The sequence below is a fragment of the Schistocerca piceifrons genome, chromosome X (genome assembly GCF_021461385.2).
Source record: "Schistocerca piceifrons isolate TAMUIC-IGC-003096 chromosome X, iqSchPice1.1, whole genome shotgun sequence".
Lineage (NCBI taxonomy): Eukaryota > Metazoa > Arthropoda > Insecta > Orthoptera > Acrididae > Schistocerca > Schistocerca piceifrons.
In genome coordinates, this window is record NC_060149.1 from 78,111,710 (window position 1) to 78,132,701 (window position 20,992).

General features: G+C 35.6%; 1 protein-coding gene across 4 annotated transcripts in view; it reads right to left on the reverse strand.

The window, feature by feature from the left end:
* Window positions 1-20,992, reverse strand: part of LOC124723097 (carnosine N-methyltransferase) — a 202,804-nt gene that overhangs the window by 181,143 nt on the left and 669 nt on the right. For 2 of the 4 annotated variants that reach the window (XM_047248275.1, XM_047248274.1), the window contains exons 2-3: window positions 20,882-20,966; window positions 3,767-3,959 (exon numbers count right to left, since the gene is read on the reverse strand). In XM_047248275.1, coding sequence (XP_047104231.1) covers window positions 3,767-3,959; window positions 20,882-20,961 — 273 coding nt within the window. In that variant the 5' untranslated portion in view covers window positions 20,962-20,966. Of the gene's footprint in view, window positions 1-3,766; window positions 3,960-14,561; window positions 14,957-20,881; window positions 20,967-20,992 lie in introns of those variants that run through there. The other 2 variants (XR_007006505.1, XR_007006504.1) reach the window with 1 other exon arrangement.

Genomic DNA, 20,992 nt, shown 5'->3' on the forward strand with positions numbered 1-20,992 from the left:
TATCAACTAAAACTGCTCTGATTCTAGTGAAAAAATCATAGTTATTCTCTCTTAGCATAGACTAATATAGTTCATACATGTACTTCATAAAATTTTATCTCATGGCTGCTAAAACTGCAGGATTTATCTATTATTTCATAAATCACAAACTGTTCTTTCATTAACTTGGTATAAACCCATATTATACATCTTAGTGTAGTAGTTATAAGTTAGCTACATATTCATGTAGATCCAACGTAGATAGAGAAGGATTTGTTACATTCATACAAAGAGAAATAGGTACAAAAATGCAGAAATAAGTAAATTCTGCATAGATCTGGATATAGAAGCATGTGCTTGTGAATTATTAATCGGAATGTAATATACGTGAGTTTTACAGTATGTAGGTTCAGTGGGTAATGGAAAATTTTCATGAAAAATTTTGATGAATTATCGTGCTCTCTGACAGACAGGAGGAAGAAATTATTAATCTGTGTTGATTATAATATAAATTTCTTAAAAGAATCTGACAGGAAAAATGATCTATAGGTGCTCTAAGCCACTTATAATTTGCCCAGTACCCTTCTACCTAATGTACAGATTCAACAAACAGAAGTCAGAGACTCACGCCCATTAGGCAGTAAATAGATTCAGAGCATGATGCACTGTTAGACACATTTTATAAGTTAGCAGCTCCATGTACAGTTCTAAGAGTCTAAGGAAACAGTAAGGCTGGTTAATGGCAAAACTACTGAAGATTTTAAAGAAAGCTTAAAAAATGTTGATTCCTGTAAAGTTTCCAATGAGCATAATGCTAACTATAAATTTAAGATATTTCTTAATGAGGATGTATACATTTTTGAAAGCACTTTTCCTAAAGAAGATAATTAAATGTAATAATGGCAAATCATTAAAGAAACCTCAGATCAATACATGTATCAGAGTTTTCTGACAATGGAAAAAGGACTTGTATGAAATGGTCAGAAATAGTAATGATCAAGAAATACTTTCTTATTATAGACAGTGCTGCAACATATGATGAAAAGTTGTATAAAAACCATAGAGTATGCACACCTTGTCTGAAATTGAGAGATCAAATAACAGAATAAAATCTATGTGGAGTATTGTTAAAGGAGAAGCAGAGAAAGAAGTGATAGATGATGATGATATTTCTGTTAAAGAGAATGGGAGCATAGTAAAAGTTTGCCTTTAGTAGACATTTTTCACAATTACTTTCTACAAATAGGTGAAAAAATTGATGCAAATAGTTTAGAAGAGAAAGCAAAACATTTCACTGAAGAGACAATACAGAGGACATTTAGTGAATTAAAAATTAATCTCAAATCATGACTCTAAAATGTAGAAGTTCATATGCAATTGATAATATCACGAAAAAGACACTAAAAAGTTATGGTCCTATAATTTGTAATGTCCTCAGTCACATAAAGAATCATTAACTCAGGGTATTTTCCACAAAAAGTGAAATATGCCATTGTTGAGATTCTCTAAAAAAGGGTGACTCCACAGATCTCAATAACTACCATCCAGTGTCACTTACAACATTTTCTAAAATTTTTGGGAAGGTAATATACTCCAAGGCTGTCATCCACCCGTGTGGTAATGGAATACTTAATCAATCACCATCCGGATTTCAAAAGGGTCTTTCTACTGAGTCAAGTTCAACAAACGCGTGGTTTAATTCTTATTTAAGAGAGAGAATGCACAAAGTTACCACAGTATGTTCAAGAAAAACAAAGAGGGATGCCACATCATCTGCATGGGGTGTAATTATAGTGGGAATCCCACAGGATTTTATTATTGACCCATTACTGCTCTTGCTTTATATTAATGCTCTGCCATTTCATTTCAGTCAGGAGGCATAATTAGTCCTGTCTGCAAATAATACAAGAATTGTTGTGAAGCCAAGCAAAGAAGCACCAGAAGAGAAAATGGTAACTGATGTTTTTGTGAAAGTAACTGAATGTTTTTGTGCAAATGGGCTAGTTTTAAATTTTGAAAAAATCAGTTCATTCAGCTTTGTACTGGTATCCCACCTCCTACTGACATAGTATACCAATAAGAAGTAATAAACAGAGTAGAAAATTGTTGCAAGTTCTTCAGTTTGCATATTGATGACAATTTAAATTGCAAAAACCAAATAGTATACCTGCAAAAACATTTGTGTGTTGCTATTTTTACCTCACGAATAATTGCCAACTTTTGGGATGTATTACTCAGTAAGTTAATGTATTTTGCATATTTCAGCTCACTGATATCATACAGGAAAATATTCTGCGGTAACACCTCGCTTATGCAAAAAGTGTATAATGAATACAAGAAAGCAATTACATTATGTGTGGAGTTCACATGTGTACATCTTGCAGCCATGTCTTTAAGCAGCTGGCATTATTAACCATAGCCTCATAATACACTTATTCACTTATGAAATTTGTTATCAACAAACCATTTAAGTCTGAGAGTAAAAGAGATGTTAATAAGTACAACACTAGAAGGAGTAATTATTTCAATTACTCTTTAATGAATCTAACTTTAGCACAGAAATGAGTTAAATATGCAAATATGAAACTCTTTGACAATCTACCCGCAGAAATAAAATGTCTGACAGATGACAGAAGTGTTTTCAAATGTAGTAAAGATGTTTCTCCTTAATATCTCCTTCAGTGCTATATAGGAATTCTTGAATAGCAATGATTAGTCAGTAAAAGAAATACTGTAAATGGCCAGCATGTATCCATATTAATATTATTTTATATATGTAAGGGGCAGTCAAATGAGGAAGAGACAGGTGGAAAAAGAAGTATAAAATTGTTTATTATTTCAAAAGTAATTGTCGAACCTATTGACAAATTTATCCCACTGTGAGACATGATGGTCAGTGGCTTCATGGAAAACTGTTTGCAGTTGCCAACAGGACCATGATTGTAACTAGGCGTGCACCTCTTAGTCCGAAGCAAGCTGATGATAAACAATGTCTTTCTTCAGTGCTCCAAAAATATCGGTATTGCATGGGGGAGAGATCATGACTGTACAGATGATTTGTAAGTGTTTCCCAGCAAAACTTCTGCAGTGTACTTGCAATAACATTGAAAATGCACTGCATTAGTTTTGCTGGGAAGCCCTTACAAATGCTCCAAACAGTCCCGACTTCTCCCCACGCAATTTCCATATTTTTGTAACCCTGAAGAATGACATTCATAGCCATGGAATGCCCTTACTACTCCTCCATGCAGTCCCCATCGCCCCCCTCCCCCCCCCCCCCCCCCCAGTACAATTTTCATATTTTTGGAGCCCTGAAGAAAGATATTCATGCCGACAATTTGCTTTGGGCGAAGAAGTGCATACATGGGTACAATCACGGTTCTGTCGGCAACAACGCACCCTTTTTTTTGTGAAGGCACTAACAGTCATGTCTCACAGTGAGGTAAATGAATTAACAGTTCTGGTGATGACCCCTGAAATAATAAACAATTTACTTACTTTTGTTCCACCTGTCTTGTGTTCATTTGACTGCCCTTTTTATTTTCTATGTTGACACATTCTACATAACATTTATTGTGAATTTGATCTATGGAACAAGGAACTAACTAGCTACATGTTATATCATGATCTTAGGGACAATTTTTAAAAAACCAGATTTTCTTTACTTGCTATGGAAAAGACAACTCATGAAAGATCACACTAATTACTAAACCACTTACAGAAAAATTTTAATACTTAGAAAAATGTAATTTGGATGTTCAGATTTAATAATACCTAAATAACTTACTTCAAACTCCTCCGCATTGTCAAACAGTGCATAAGCATCTTGAACAAATGCTGAAAGAACCTCAGCATTTTTCTCAATACATTCTCTGACGCTGCGCAGATGCAGTTTATAACTTTGTAAGAGCTGTTGGTGCCTTGCAGAAAGTTTTCTCAAATTTGTTTCTGCCCTCCTTAGTCTTGTTTCATACATTTCTCTGTGAAGAAAAATGAAGACTATCATGACACATATTAACAAAATACATTGCAAGAGTTATACCTCTCCATGTTCTCATCGTCCCCAAACATATTTTAATGGCTGGATATAACAGCTTCCATACAGTTTTGATGTTGTATCAAAATTAATTTTGGAAAAGTTTTTATACACATGAATGATATCATTTCCCTGAAAGTACAGATATGATATAGTTCAATTAACAAAGATCTATTACTTTCATCTATCCATATCTAAAATGAAAAAAAAGTCTTTATCATCATAATTTGCCTCTGTTTACATTCCTACAACGTTATAAAGTTTCACTTTGTTCATTTGACTGATTGCAGACATTAGTAAAACATTTAACTGAGGATAATCTCAAGATTTTGGGAAAAATCAATAGATAACTGAAGAGTAAGACAAATAAATTTCTGAGCACATTTTTAAATAACAGTTATGCAGCAATCATCTCATTTCTTTTATATACTTTTAATTGAAATGAAATATCTTAAAAAATGAAAGAGGAACTGAAATTCTTTCGCTTAACTGTTATAGGATGATGTCGGCTCCAAATTAGAGACATCACATTCAATTTCTCATTTACAAGCCTATCCACTGCTTGATGCCTCCATTTCACAGACACCGGTTGTCTTCAGCTGTTCCATTATTTATTTTTCACAGGCGATTTTCAATTATTGTATAGGTGGAAATATAAAATATTATAGTCCAAAATGAACACTGTAATAATGGGACACTCATCCTCCTTTGTACAGCAGTAGTCTATGTTCATTTACTTGCAGCTGCTTTATTTACTCTTAAAAACCACAAATCCCAATTTACACTTTGAGCGACACACACAAATCACTCAAGTTGCCCCTCAAATTTTTTTGTCATGAATTTCTGATATAAAATTTTCTCACATTTGAAGCACATTATATTATTACTTGAGGGTTCGAAGAAAGTGAATGTGCCTACTACACTGTCACTGTCTGGCTTACTACAGTCAAGCGAGAAAGGATTTGACCACGAAAATGCAAGATATTGTGTATCTCCTCCTATCCCATCAGACTGGACATCTTGAGCATAGTACTACCATTCTCCTCTGACGGAAAAATTTTCATTATTTTCCATCTCCAAACTCTACTAATATTACAGTCGGTTTCTCTGTTAAAAGTGCCGGTACCCATGCACATTGTATTGTTCCCTTTAACACATACTCTCAAAAAGACTAAGGCTCGCATGGCTCTCAACATCTTCAAAAATGATTTTATAAGCTTTGTATGGCTGTGTTCTGCTCCCATTGTCTTTTTAAGACATTTCTTTATTTTTGTAACCCATTCCAAGAACGATGTACACTGCTTGCACTATACAATTTTTGTAGCATTTGCACATAAAATAGTAGGTATTCCATCATTTCATACCCAGATCATCTTGCACTGCAAACAAGGAACTTATTTAGCTTTTTGTGGTGATCTGAAAACTAGTCTCATACTATATTTTCCTAGAATATAACCTTTCACACCAAAGATAGCTCTGCAGAATGGAAGGAGTGTTGCAGATCTACTTTTTATCAATCAGCCGAACAGGTTTGTACCTTTACTTACAAGTACGTGCATATCACATTTGGTGTGGCTTACAGGCATTCTTCTGAACAAATATTTTAATTCTGATTCTAGGCTGCTGTGATCTGAAATTGTCTGCCCTTTGTATGTTGATGTCCTCAGAGTGGAATTATTCTGCACTTAATGGCACCACTGTAACTCCAGCCATACAATGACCTGATACACTTCCAGACATGTGAAACATCAATTGCTATTTTGTGTAACTGAGGACGAAGCTTCTTGTGATTTAAAATTGATTACAATTACTGAAAAACAATAAATGCATCTGGTTGGACATAAAAATAGTAATAAATGGTATTCATTCTCTATAACAATATACTAGAAGCTGAAATCCTTATCTCATCCAGCACTGCAGAGGCAATAAAATTGCCATGCTGTCCTCAATCTGAGGACTGGTTTGATTCAGCTCTCCATTTTACTCTACCCTGTGCAAACCTCTGCCACTTTAAGTAACTACTAACTACACGTTATTCCCTTTGTACAGTCCTTCAATATATCCTTCCGCCTTTCAGCCTTCATTTATTTGTTTAGTACTTGTTTGTCATCTGAGACATTCTCTTTTCTTCAAAAATAACTTCAATTTTCATATAGACTGCATCTATCTTTCCCAAAGTCAAGCAAGATTCTACAGCTTTGCATGTCTCCTCTAACCATTCCTGGGTTGTCATTTTATATTTCTTGTTTCATATCCACGTGCAACATCACACAATGGGATTTCTTGGCTCAATAAAAAAAATCAAATATTATAAACAGTTGTAATCCCTTTTGCTTAATTCATATCCTGTATTTTTGTATTTTCTCGTATCTCAATTAGATCCAGTTTCTCATGTCTTATCCAAGGTTTGCTACTGGTCCTTGCCTTTTTGCTACTTTTTCCATTTCAGTCAAGTGTTACCTAATGCCCAATTTGAAGTACTCAACACCTGGATCTTTCAACTGACCCATATCCTAGCTCTTTTATTTCCTGGAACTTCTTCAGTTTCAATCTGCAGTTCATAACCAGTAAGTCATGGTCAGTATCCACAGCTATTCCTGGAAATGTTTTGCAGTCTAAAATGTGTCTTATTATTGTACAATCTATCTGAAACTTTCAGGTTACTTCAGGTCTCTTTCATGTATACAACTTTTGTTCACGATTCTTAAACCAAGCATTTGCAGTGATTATATTTTGCTCTGCACAAAATTCTACCAGGGAATTTCACTCAATTCTTTCTCCAGTGCAGATTTTCCTATTATTTTACCTTCTCTTCTTTATATTGAATTCCAGTCCCACATTAAAATTAAATTTTCATCTCTGTTAAAAAACTGAGTAATTTCTTTTGTCTCACCATACTTTGTTTCCTTTTACCTGATTATACTTCATTTCAATCTCTTCATCAACTGTCGAGCTACTAGTCTTGTACACTTGCATTACTCCTATTTGATTTTGTGTTGGTAATCCTGCACTCATCCAAAAAATAATTCTATTCCTCCTGCCATAAAACTTTAGTAATTCCCGCTATATGTAACCTCCATCGATCCATTTCTCTTTTCGAATTCTCTAACCTACCTACTCAATTAAGGGATCTAACATTCCACGCTCCAACCTACAGATTGCCACATTTGTTCCTTCTGATTACAACAACCTCACGAGCAATCTCCCACTCAGAGATACAAGTGGAAAATTATTTTACCTCTGAAATATTTAACCCAAGGGGATGTCATCATTATTAAATAAAACAGCAGAGCTGCATGTTCACTGAAAATATAATGGTTGACGTTTGCCTCCCTTTCAGCCACTCACAGTATCAACACCATGTTGCCAGCCAGATCAGTCAATCATCCACACTGGTGCCCTAGCAACTACTTAAAAGATTGCCACCCCTCTTCAGGAACTATACATCAGTCAGGGCTCTCTAAAGACACTGCTCTGAAGTGGTTGCACTTACTGTACAGTTATCTGTATCACAGAGGCACACAAGCCATCCTACTGTGGCACAGTTTGTGGAACGGACCTTACCATACACTCTGTAAAATGGAAAGACTTTAAGGCAGGGACAGCTATAACCCTAGTCACTGACAGACCTATCTGCTTCAATATTTTTATTTCATCTACATCTTTACTCCACAAGCCACCTGAGGGTGTGTGCCATTGGATACTTTGAGTACCTCTATCGGTTCTCCCTTCTATTCCAGTCTCATATTGTTTGTGGAAAGAAAGATTGTCAGTATGCCTCTGTGTGGGCTCTAATCTCTCTGATTTTATCCTCATGGTCCCTTTGCGAGATATACGTAGGAGGGAGCAATATACTGCTTGACTCATTGGTGAAGGTATATTCTCGAAACTTCAACAAAAGTCCATACCGAGTTACTGAGCGCCTCTCTTGCAGAGTCTTCCACTGGAGTTTATCTATCATCTCCGTAATGCTTTCACGATTACTAAATGATCCTGTAACGAAGCGCGCTGCTCTCCGTTGGATCTTCTCTATCTCTTCTATCAACCCTATCTGGTACGGACCCCACACCGGTGAGCAGCATTCAAGCAGTGGGCAAACAAGTGTACTGTAACCTAGTTCCTTTGTTTTCAGATTGCATTTCCTTAGGATTCTTCCAATGAATCTCAGTCTGGCATCACTTGCATTTCTTACCACCACCATCAAACACCAGCAATCTAATATGTCAATGAGTGGTTAGCTGCCTAAATCAAACAACCACAATATTTTGTTAATGGTCCTAGATATTGACTTTTCCAGTATATGATGGTACAATAAGCAACAACTAATTTGTTAGATTAGCAATACTTGATTCCTTTTATATTCCAAGACATGGAAGTGATTATCGTCTGTTTAATGGAACTTTACACTTTTTCAAAAGGATTTGAAACATCTGAGATGGAGGAGTTTAATGATATGATATTTATCAAGGTTTTTAGTGAATTTTTTGAGAATAATAGCTGGGTAACCTTAAATTTGAAAATTTTTGTTTTGATTTTACCATGACTGTTACTGATATCGAATGAAACATCATGTCTAGTGGCACATCTGTGAAATATAGAAAGGTCTGGATGGCACAATTCTTTATTCAATACTTTTACACTTAATTTTTGCATAATTGGTGAAACACTGTAAGGTAAACATTTCCTATTAAAACATACTTTCATGAAGGCCTTAATTGCCTTCATGTTAGAAACTATGCAAAAATTAAGTGTAAGAATGTTTAATAAAGAACTGTGTGATCAAGAACTTTCTATATTTCAAAGCTGTACCAAATCTGAAAGGTTGGCTGTCTTTACCACAGACGTGTTTCTCCATAAGTAATGGAATCAAGTTTATTGTCACCAGTTACAGTTTATTTACTTCCATGATGTGTTTCAGAGATTTAAATCTTCATCGTCAGGTGAATTTATGTGGATTAATATGACATATTTGTGTTGTGTTATGACTTTGGCACTGTCTAGCAGAAGAAGACAAAAACAAAACACTATTCTAGTACACAGCTCATAGTTTTATGGTGATCTGTGACTGAAAGTTTGAAGGAAAATGTAAATCATCACACTTTGTAAACAGTAGTGGAAGCAAAGATGGCATGTAGAATCTAATAAGTACAAAGAACACATAACAAACAAAACACTATTTATGACCAAGTGTCTAAGGATTGTGAAGATCTACAGTTGCCAGTTCCATAAGCGAATATAAATATAAGTGTAAATATGCCAGTGGTCACAGATTACTTTCTGTCATGTTTGGATCAGTTTATATTTTGTAGAGAGAGAGAGAGAGAGAGAGAGAGAGAGAGAGAGAGAGAGAGAGAGAGAGCGCACAGTTTTACGGCAGAGCGGTAGGTTATTAAGATTACATCTATAACATGCTATATGTAAGCAATGGCCAAGAGAGTGCACAGGTTTCATTTTGACAGATGTGTTGGAACTTAAGCTTGTACCTATTAGATAATATGATCAATACATAGCTTTATAACACAGAGTTACTGTAGGGAATGTTGTTTCATCAACTAGAATCTATTGTGCAAAAAATGAAAACCACACATAAGGGAAAACTAGACAATCTTGTCAAACAATAGTTACATCCCAAAGTGAATGAAAACAGCTGAAAGAAACACAGATCCATCACCCCTGTCCTCAACAACACTGAGATAATAATCACTGCAGAAGTAGAGGTACCGCCCAGCAAAGAATTAAAACACAATATTCAAGTTCCATTGCACCAAAGACTCGAGATAAGCTCGTCACCAGTGTCACACAGAATTTAGCTATTGCCCTTGACAAGCAAAATGACAGAATAGCGACATGTCACAAAATTAAGGAGGAGGAGGTCATAAAACCACCTCATGCACACAAGAAAGGAGAAGCAGCCCTCATATGTAGTATAAAATATAAATACAAATAATGCAATAACTGTAAAAGCTGACAAAAGTAATGCACGTGTAATCATGAATAGATCAACATACATAGAGAAAACTTTAAACTTTTTCCAACCCAATGATGTAATAGAAATACCTAAGACTCCAACAGTCAGAATCCAAAAGGAGATTACATACATTTCAAATAACATAAATTTCCTACTCACCATTCAAAAAGCAAGAAACACTGTGGCAATGAGCCCTCAAGCACCCTCCCTCAGGTCACAACAAAAAATCCATAAAAATGGAATCCCAATTGCCACAGCTAAAGAGAACTATACAACAGTAGAACATTCAAATTCAACAAAAAGTTCTTCAAAATTTTTTATGTAATGTACATATTGAATAATAACAGAAAACTTAGAAAAACAACTGAGTTTACAAATGTCAAAAATGCAAAAATTCCAGATGGAGAAACACTTGCCTTGTTTGACACAAAAAAATTATTCCCTTTGTACCAATAGCTCCAACACTACAGATCATTAATGCCAATAAATAAATAAATAAAACAACCCAACAACAACTCATTTCTACACACATTACTAAACTGATGGACCTACACACACTCTCACTATTTCAAATTCAACAAGAAGCTGTAAATGGCCTGGCAATGGGATCAAACCTCTCTGGATTGTGAGCTATAATTTTCATAAACTTAGGAAACAAGACTCTGAATTTCAACCACTATATCATCAAAAACGTTGTTTACTACTACTTATATGTAAATGATGCCATCATTTTAATCTGTGTCACAAAAGATATCAGTGAGTTAAACCAATTGTTCAACAGCTTCCATGAAAATATGAACTTCACATTTGCATACCAAGTAGGTGACACCACCACCTTCTACAGACAGGATCAAATTCAAGAAAGACATGGGAGCATTAATAAAACAAAAAATATTTCATATCAGCAGCAGCCATTCACCTCCATGAAACTAAACACCACGTTAATAACGGAAGTATCAGCATTTTACATATCCAGCCTAAAGGCAAAAAACTAGACACCCTTGAAATGCTCCAAAAATCAACAACCTGAGCCCATCGTAAATGATTAAAAAATGCCTGCCACCTCCTTCATATTCACAAATAATTAGTGAGTTAGTTTGCCGCTTTACCACTGTTAGCAAAATAATTATTTCATATGTTCTTTATACTTCATGTTTCTAATATGCCATCCTGAGTTCTCTAATGTGTAGAAAGAAGTAGTTGATGTAAACATGAGATAAAAGAATTTGTGAACACGAGATTTTTATATTTTATATTTCCGTTCATCTATGAAATCTAAGATCTCCACAGTACATTGATATGTTCCAAAATAGAGTTTTGTCTGTTATATGTTCTTTGAACTTATTAGGTTCTATATGCCATCTTCACTTCCTTTGATGTTTATGAAGTGTGATCATTCCTGTGATGGAACACGACAGAAAAAGGTGTTGTGCCCCCTGGAAGTATTTTTACTTTTACATTCAAATTTATCTTCATACTTTCAGTCAAGAACTTTCATAAAACTGTAAGCCTTTTATTGGAATAGATTTTTATTTTTTATTTTCTTCTATTCAAAAGTAATACAGGTTACTCCAAAGATGTAACATGAGACGTGCTAATCTACATAAATCCACCTCACAATGCAGCTTTAAATTTCTAAAACATAATGTGGAAATAAATTGAGACTGATAACAATAAACTTGTTATTTCATTTTGTAGTTAAGTAATTTTCTAAGTAGAAGGGTTGAGGCAGGTGGCACAGGCTCGCTCTCCTCTGGTGAGGGTGTAAATGTCACTTAACATGACTCAACAAGATTAGAAACTGAATTGGGACAGGAACTCTGTCCTGTCATGGAAGCTATTAAGAAGAATCTGGAGAAGGTGTCTGCTGAGATATTACTGGCACTGCAAAACACAGTGTGGAAAAGTGCTTTGATAGTTGTGTGTATTGAGTCTACGGATCAACAAGAATTCAAAAAAATGTAAAACAAATGACATAATACAGCAACAATTGACATTTTTAGTCACCCTCTATATTACTTTATATGCACTGTCATTTGATAATGTGAACACACTTCTTTAGCTTGCTGCAAGTAATACAATATGCTGTGGAAATTTTCAGGTCTTTATTTCACTGGTACAGTTATCCTCCTTTGCCATCACACAAACGAAAATTTAAAGTCATTGTGGTGTAAAGCACTGACTTTCTGTTCAGAGGAACCAAAGCTTTTACTCAATTTGTCATAATAATCTGTGATCTTTTATTTATTAAATAAAACAGAATGTAACATTATTTTCAACAAACATCACTTAATCCTTAGGCAGAAGTGGTGAACTGCAAATGTATAAGATATGTCTCATGAATCCTCATACTCCAGCTGCAAGGAAACCCTTACTGCTTATTTCTGTATGATCAGCATTACCAGAAGAATGGCTTACCTGTGTCCTAATACCCAAAGTGAGAGAGCTCAATCTCATTTGGTGAGCTGGTTGTCCTCTGTCATGGTTCCTCTCCTGGGGCTGCTGTAAGTGGGAGTGTCTCATGGGAAAGGACCCATCCTGGCATCTGACTTGTGCAATTTAGGGAAATTATGGAAAAGCTAAACCTGGATGGCTGGACTGGGATTTGAACCAATGCTCTCCCAAATGCTAGTTCAGCATCTTGCCAATGTGGCATCTAGCTTGAAAGGAATATAAGATGTGAATTCAACTCTGATTCCCAGAAGTGATGTATTTTGTCTGTGGAAAATTTCTTCACACATTTTGAACCAGAATACATGTTCTCTCCTTCCAGGAACTGCAGAGTCCAGATGAGAACTATTTTCACATACTGTATTCTGCTAGTGCACGTCACAGTTTAAACTGGCATCTTGTCACTAATAACATTAAGTGTCTCTTCAGGTGCTACAGATATCAATTCCACTCGATATTTGCACATTTCTCCAGATGTGTTATCATTAAGGATGACATGCTTATGTCCACTATCACAAATGGAAAGGGCTAAACTGTACGTCAAGTCTGTCAGTGATCCAGGCATATATTTTCTGAGTGATTACTAAGGTAGCTCAAGATTGGTTCTATCACATCATCATAGGATTTCTATACTTTACTGCTCACACAAGTTATATATGCCAGTGGTTTCATCACTGTTTGCCTCAATAAGTAATAGTGCACATCAAAAAGTACACTGCCAATGATATATATTATGCACAGGCAAGAGATAATAACTAGGTGGAATCTGCAAAATTATTGGATGTACATATTTAAATTTGAAAAAAAAAAGTGTCTGAAGCTTCTCAAACAATTCAGTTCAGTCACTTTTGTATTTTGTGTTAACCTTCGAAGAGAGAAAAATTCACAAAGCAAACATACTTTGCACATTTTCATTCTATTATTTCCGATGCAATTATATTCTGTATAACTCACACTTAAGAATCATTTCATTGTGTAAACGCATGCAGAAAAATGTGCAACTCTCAATATGATAGTCCGCTAGTTTTAGTGGATAATCGTTCTCAGTATTACCATGGCATAAGTTTGATAGATATAACAAATGCTGGTCTGGAAGTGTTGAAACATTCAATTATGAAGGCAAGACACTTCTTACAAGTGATATGTATTTTAACTACAGTACTGCAATACGTATTACACATTCTCCCACTTTTTTTTTTAATAATCCATTATGGTTGATATGAAATAGTGACAGCCATAATGACAATACTATAGTACGATTCAAATTACTTGTTAGTTGAAACTTCACACCTTGGTACTTAGTTTCTCCACACGGAGCTTGCAATGTGACAATAACTGCAACTGCCAATGCAACAGACTTTCAGTTGACTTGCAGTGTATGTATACAACCATTTACCAGGCAGTGCTGGATCTTCTTTTTAATTGCTACCAGCTACAGCATGCAAAAATGAGTCCACCCCTTGTACGAGTTTTCACAAGGATGGAGCTGACAGCCAGTTTGGCAACATACAGTGCCAAGTAATTTTAATCAGATTGCAAAACAAACAAAAAATACAGGCATTACTTTCCTTCATAAATGCCAGTTATGTGAGCCACAATTCACCTCAAATAGTCAAAGCTGTCACACCTACCCATATAGCCAATATATGTGTGTGGCCTGTACATGTGTAAGAAATTCATTTTAAGGGAAGAATAACCATAATAATAATAATAATAATAATAATAATAATAATAATGTGGTAATATGTATATAAAATTGCAATTTCCTTTTCTGTAGGTAATATGTCATAATTGTGTGTAATGTGTGATCAGTGCTAAAGCAAAATTACCTTTTCTAAAATCCACACAGTAATTAACGGTATGCAGTATATGTTAGAAATACATAAAAAATAGGTAAGATACTCTTGCAAAGACTGAATGAGGCAAACTGAAAAAAAAACTACCGATACAACTCAAACTTTAAGCGAGGATGGAGTGCGCTGTGATGAATGGATGTAGTGAAACACATGGACCAGTCACAGTTCCTCATTTTCCTAAAATACTGTTAATGAAAATTTTCTTCACTTTCCTATTTATATAAAATTTCAGGCAAACAGCAAAGGAAAATACAATAGGAAGCTGAAAAAGTTTGTATTCTAAAGAGGAGTTTTTATTTAGAAACTTGTTTTGTATGAAGTTCAAGAGAATTACATACTTTCTTCTGCTAATAACCTAAATATTTTTACTATTACACAAATTCAGTACATGGGCATCATGTAGCCACTCCTTTAACCTGTCAACTGACCAATGCCATGTTATAATTAAATATCATACAAACATTCTATGGAACACACAAATAACTAGCTAAATGCAGTACACATTGTTTAATTTGTCCTTATGTCATTTTCCACTGTTATGTAGAATTCACTGGTGATGATGACTGAAGATTTCAGTCTGTTAACACCTGTGTCGCTCAGAGGGAACTGACTCCTACTTGCTTCAGAGTTTTCATTAACATTTAAACAACAGCAACCTGAAACAAACTATTGCCAGCGTTTTTGAAATAGTGGGTCATGCAAAACATAATTATGTTTCTGAGTACACTGATAAATGATTTGATAGTTACATAATACACAAATTCATATGCATTTCCACCTACAGAAAACTCCAGAAATAGCTGCTTTAACTTTAATATATGAGATGCAGGAAGTTAGTTCATCAGTAAATTATGAGGAAGCAGCCTACCATACAACTACCTTTGGCATTAAGAATAAAAGTTATATAATGGAAATTATCCCCTCCTGCCCCTTTCAAGTTGACTAACATCAAATCCTGCAGCAATAAAATTAAACAAACAAAAAAAAAAAAAAAAATCTCAATGAACATATATGGTTCAGTTCCAGTGGGCAGGGTGTAACATGATCACAAAACTACATCCATATTCTGTAAATCACTGTGAAGTGCATAGTGGAAAGTACTTCGCATTGTACTAGTTATTAGGATTTCTTTCCATTCCACTTAAGTACGGAGTGCAGGAGAACAGATTGCTTAAACATCTCTACATTTGCTGTAACTTGTCTCATGTTGTTATTGAGGCAGGAGTCATTTGTAGGGGGTTGTAGTATATTTCTTGATTAGTTACTGCCGACCGCGGTGGCCGAGTGGTTCTAGGCGCTTCAGTCCGGAACTGCGCGACTGCTACGGTCGCAGGTTTGAATCCTGCCTCGAGCATGGATGTGTGTGATGTCCTTAGGTTACTTAGGTTTAAGTAGTTCTAAGTTCTAGGGGACTGATGACCTAAGATGTTAAGTCCCATAGTGCTCAGAGCCATATGAACCATTTGATTAATCACTTAAAAGCTGGCTCTTGAAACTTTGTAAGTAGCTTTCATAGAATAGTTTGTGCCTACTGCAGCTCAGTTTTTTCAGCATCTCCGTGATGCTCCCCAATGGGTCAAACAAACATGGGACCATTTGTGGTGGCTTTCTTTGCATACGTTCAATATCTCCCATTAGGCCTATCTAGTATGCGTCCCACACATTTGAGCAATATTTGAGAATCGTCTGTACCAGTGTTATGTGATTGTGTTTATTTGTGTTACAAGAGCTGCACTATTGACCGTCACTCTTAGTTGTATGAGAAACTTGACAGCTCTCCAAAATGCATCTACAAATAGGTTGGACCAACCGTATAAAGCAAAACATGTTTGGAAACTGACAAAAGATCCCAGGAGGATTGTGTTGCTTATTAGATGGTGCTCTTTCTACACCATTTTTAATTTTAATTTGATTTTCCAATATTATGCTCCACTTTGTGGAAGCACAGTTATGTTTGCAGATTGCAGTATCCATTTGCATTGGTGACTGTGATCTTTTAAATTTATTTTTTATGGTTTGTCTGCTTCTGGGGCATAAAAACAGTGTTCTGAAGCCTGTGAGGTATGGTTTTTTTTTTTTTTTTTTTTTTTTTTCCACCATCTAAATTTTGAGATCCTATTCCAACTGAGTCTTAGGTGAGAACAAGGTTGTGGTCAAATTTCATTAATGACAGAAATGAATCTCTTTGAAGGGCATTTATCAGGAGGTAAGAGAAGAGAAAAGTGACTGGGTGGTGTGTTTCAGTATATATGTAACTGCATTCCATGTAGTACTATGTACCGAAGCTGTAAATCAATATTATTTGTGTATGTAAATTATTTGCGTATTTGTGTAAATAACACTGAAGTAAAAAAACTTTGTGAATACCCACTATTACATCCAAGGAAAATTGTTGACGATATTATTGCTCCACCTCTTACAATAAACTAGTTCACATAAACCATTGCCATATGTTATTAGAACAGTAAAAACTATTTAATCAATTTTATTGTTGCTTTTATGTCCAACCAGTTGAGTTTATTGTATTCCACTAGCTGCAGTCAGTTTCAAAGTACAAAAGGCTTCATCCTAAGGCACACAGCAGAGTAACAGATGTATTACACATCCACAAGTGTACTGACAACATAAGAAAGTAACCATAGACCACCATAACTCCAACCCAGTTTCTATATTCGAAAGTGTGTAATACAAATTGTTTGTGGCAGGAATTCGAAAATGTCCTGCAAGAGCCTGTTCAAAGAACTGGGCATACTAACTACTGTTTAATTGAATTTCTTCCACATAATTTATCTGTCTTCTGAAGCAAAAGTTCAGTTCACAAAATCAATACTAAAAATGAGAAAACCTTCATAAAGACTTAAAGGCACTCACTTTCGTTCAGAATTGTGTTAATTATGTGGGGGCATTCATTTTCAATGGCTGGCTGGCAACCATGAACATTTTAGCTGCTAATGACATATGATTTTAAGTGGAGCTTAAAAAATTTGTTGGTGGCGAAATCCTCCCAGCCCTCTATTTATGTTGACATGGCATCCACTGTGGTACAAATACTTAGGGTATTTCAACATTCCAAGCTGTCAACATTTTCTGTCTGCATCTAGTGTAATCAAAAGGTCAAATATGACATTGTGGCATAAAGTGTTTACACATCATGTACCTGAGGCAGGATATGGGAACCAGTCTGGTATTTACATATGTGGATGTGGGAAACTGCCTAAATACCACATCCAGACTGCCCAGCACACTGGTCCCCATAATTAATCTGCGAGGCACAAGCGATCTGAGACCAGCGCACCTCCTGGTATCCGGAACTGCGTTCTTTAATGCGTTCAGCTATCACACGCTGCCATAATCACCTTCTCCCTTGACAGGGTCAGCAAGTCTCCTCACTGATACCCGTACACATTCCAAAATTCAAGGCACATTCAGAATGCAATGACAGTCTTCCACAATATATTCCCAGAGTTCAAAAACACTATCAAGAGAATTCTTGTGCAACTAACTTGTGGAAGTTTACTAGCTAGTGGACACATCCCTTAATGATCCGTAGTGGCCAGATCTGTAATCATAATCATGAGCTACCTGCGTAAAAAACAAAATTAATCAATTTGTGTCTTCAGCTGAAAAAGTCATTACATTCAGATGTGTTCATTGGCTACTGTATACTATCAACTGTTTGGCTACAAGCAATGGAAACAAACTGCCAGTAACAGTACGCAGTACAAGGGCCACCAACACTGCAAGTAAAGTACTCTTCAACCAAAGAAGCCAATGAATTCAAGTCAGGGGATCTGGGAGGCTAAGCTATCAGAGAACTTCAAATATACACTTGTTATGACAACACTTTTTCCAAATACTTAGGTACTCAGAATGATGATAAATCAAACAGGGGCAGTTTCTCACTCTATAATTTACACGTCACTTGCCACTTGAGGTGTTTCGAAAGAAAGCTGGCCATACACATTAACAATTTTGTGAAATTGGCATGAAATCACCTGTGCACAGATTGTACCAAGGAAGCAGAAACATCTGGGTAAAGTTAACTGTCAACGGCAATTTGAAATTTGTAACCTCTTTGTGTCTACCTCCTCATGAGATTAACAGATGAAGTTGCTAAAAAAAAAGAAAGGGAAATGGGGCAAGGGGAGTAGTATGAATATGATGACCACTACACACTACTGGCGGTGGTTTCCAAAAGTTAATAATCCACTATTTCAGCTAGCCAAGGTTCACATTATATATTTTGTTGCCTTTAAGTTAATTATAAATCTTCCGTCACACATATAGTTGTATTTGGTCATAGTTTTAATCTGTGCATTGAAAGCCTGCATTTTTCTTTGTGACGAGTGGCAAATTATCACATCCACCCTAACCTTGACTTTGGGCTACACCACAAATCAGTATGTCACCAAAGCCTATTTTTCAATGGAGGGGAGGAGGGGTCCAATATCACAATCTAGTCACTCTAATTGAGTTTCAAATGATTATTTCTAAGCATATAGCAATTACTGCAGAGGAAAATAAAACTTTCATAAATATATAGTTAGTATTAGTTACTTTTTGGCATTTTTAAGTAGCGCGCTATACCTGTCTTTGATGATCTTCTTGTGAAGCATCAGAAGTCTAATGTTGGTTGAAGTTTCCCAGAAGGTTATACTATACCCAATTCAAAGTATATCTGTGAGACACATTTTTGCTTCTATGGGACACATCAGATAAACCACGCATTGCAAAGTTAGACTATTTAAATTGTTTGCTATGACACCTACTTGTGCCTTCCAATTAAAAATATTTGTCTAGACTTGGCCCCAAAAACTTAACATGGCTTACTTCTGTCATTTCGTGGCCATTGTGAGTTATTTTATTTTCAATTATTTCTGGTATTTTAGCTCTAAACTACATCACGTCAGTCTTTGTTACATTCATTTTCAGTCCACTTTGATAAAACCAGGATTCAAGGTTTTTTAATGTTTTGTATACTATCTGGGATACTTCCTAGGACATTATATTCAATTAGGACTCAGGTGTAATCTGCAAACAACACCGAATGCACACCATTATTTAATGGCAAGTTATTTATATACAACAGAAACAGGTATCGACTCACTATTGAACCTTGGAGATAAAAGTCTTCAAGCCTGAGAAGTAATTGCTTCCATTTGTGGTTACTCTACGTTTTCAATCTACCAAATATGACATGAACCACTGCAACTCACAGGCCCTGATACTATACCTTTGTATTTTGAAAACAAGTTATGTGTGATACATTAAAACAAAAGCTTTTGACAGGTCACAGAAAATTCATGTGACCATTTTAATTTATCTAATGAGGAGCTTATTTTTATCAGTTAATTCGCCAATGTCATGTATAAAGGTTTTCCCTTTCTGGAAACCTACGTGATTTGTACAAGTATTACTGTTTTTGTCAGAAACTTCTCCATCTGTTTGGTCACAACCTTTCCAATGACTTACAGACCACTGTGCAACAGACAAGTTTTCCTACATGTTCTGGTAATCACTTTTTGAAGATTGGCTTCATCTTATCATATTTCAAGACATTTAGAAAACATTCCTGTTCTAGAGACTGGTTAATTGTTGTAGTCATTGGGTAGGAAATAATATTACACACAGTATTTACAACAGTGATGGGCATTCCATCGGACCTGCCTGACAGCAGAAATGTCGAAATATTCTAATAACATCATGGAAAAAGTTAAATTTCATCAAGAAAGTTCCATTACACTGCAAAAAATAACAAATTCAGCTTCTACTCCTGCAATTTCTCGGATCTTGTACGAATGTCGGGACTAGATTAGATTAGATTTACTTTCATTCCAATTGATCCGTAGTGAGGAGGTCCTCCTGGATGTGGAACATGTCAGAAAAACAACAATACATGACAAATATTTACAACTAAAACAAATAAGCTAATGTACCATTCCACAGGTCCCAAGTGGAATGATCGTCATTTTTAATGAACACTAAGAGTCATTTTACAAATACTAATGCACTGAATTTAAAATAAAAAACGTTTTTTATTTATTTATAAGGTAAGGGTAGCAGGGGATACAACCCGTCGGCTTTGGACAATGACGTCACAAGTCGCCAATCGAGAAGCGATTCTTCTTAGTGTTGTAGCTCCCTTCAGTGGCTGATAAGTGTTTTTTGGCTTTTTTAAAAAAAATCTCACGAGATAGAATAAACAGATCCACTTTATTAAGCAATCAGTAAAAAAAACGAAACTGAAACATAACAGCAAAAGCGAAAATGGTAAACTACTATCTGGCGACTTGTGACGTCATTGTCCAAAGCCGACGGGTTGTATCCCCTGCTGCACTAGACCCAAAAATCTCACGAGATAGAATAAACAGATCCACTTTATTAAGTAATCAGTAAAAAAACGAAACTGAAACATAACAGCAAAAGCGAAAATGGTAAACTGCTCTCTGGCGACTTGTGACGTCATTGTCCAAAGCCGACGGGTTGTATCCCCTGCTACACTAGACCCCGAATGTCTATAATATAACCTTGGCTGACGTTGCTCACTGTTGTAGGAAATATATGAAAAGAAAATTAAAAAAACGCATTTACCTGTAACATTTAAAGGCAGCAACTATTCTTCTGAAATGGACACGTTCTTCTTCATCGGGACTTATGTTCACTTCAGCCATGGTCCCTGTCACATTCACAAAATAAACAATT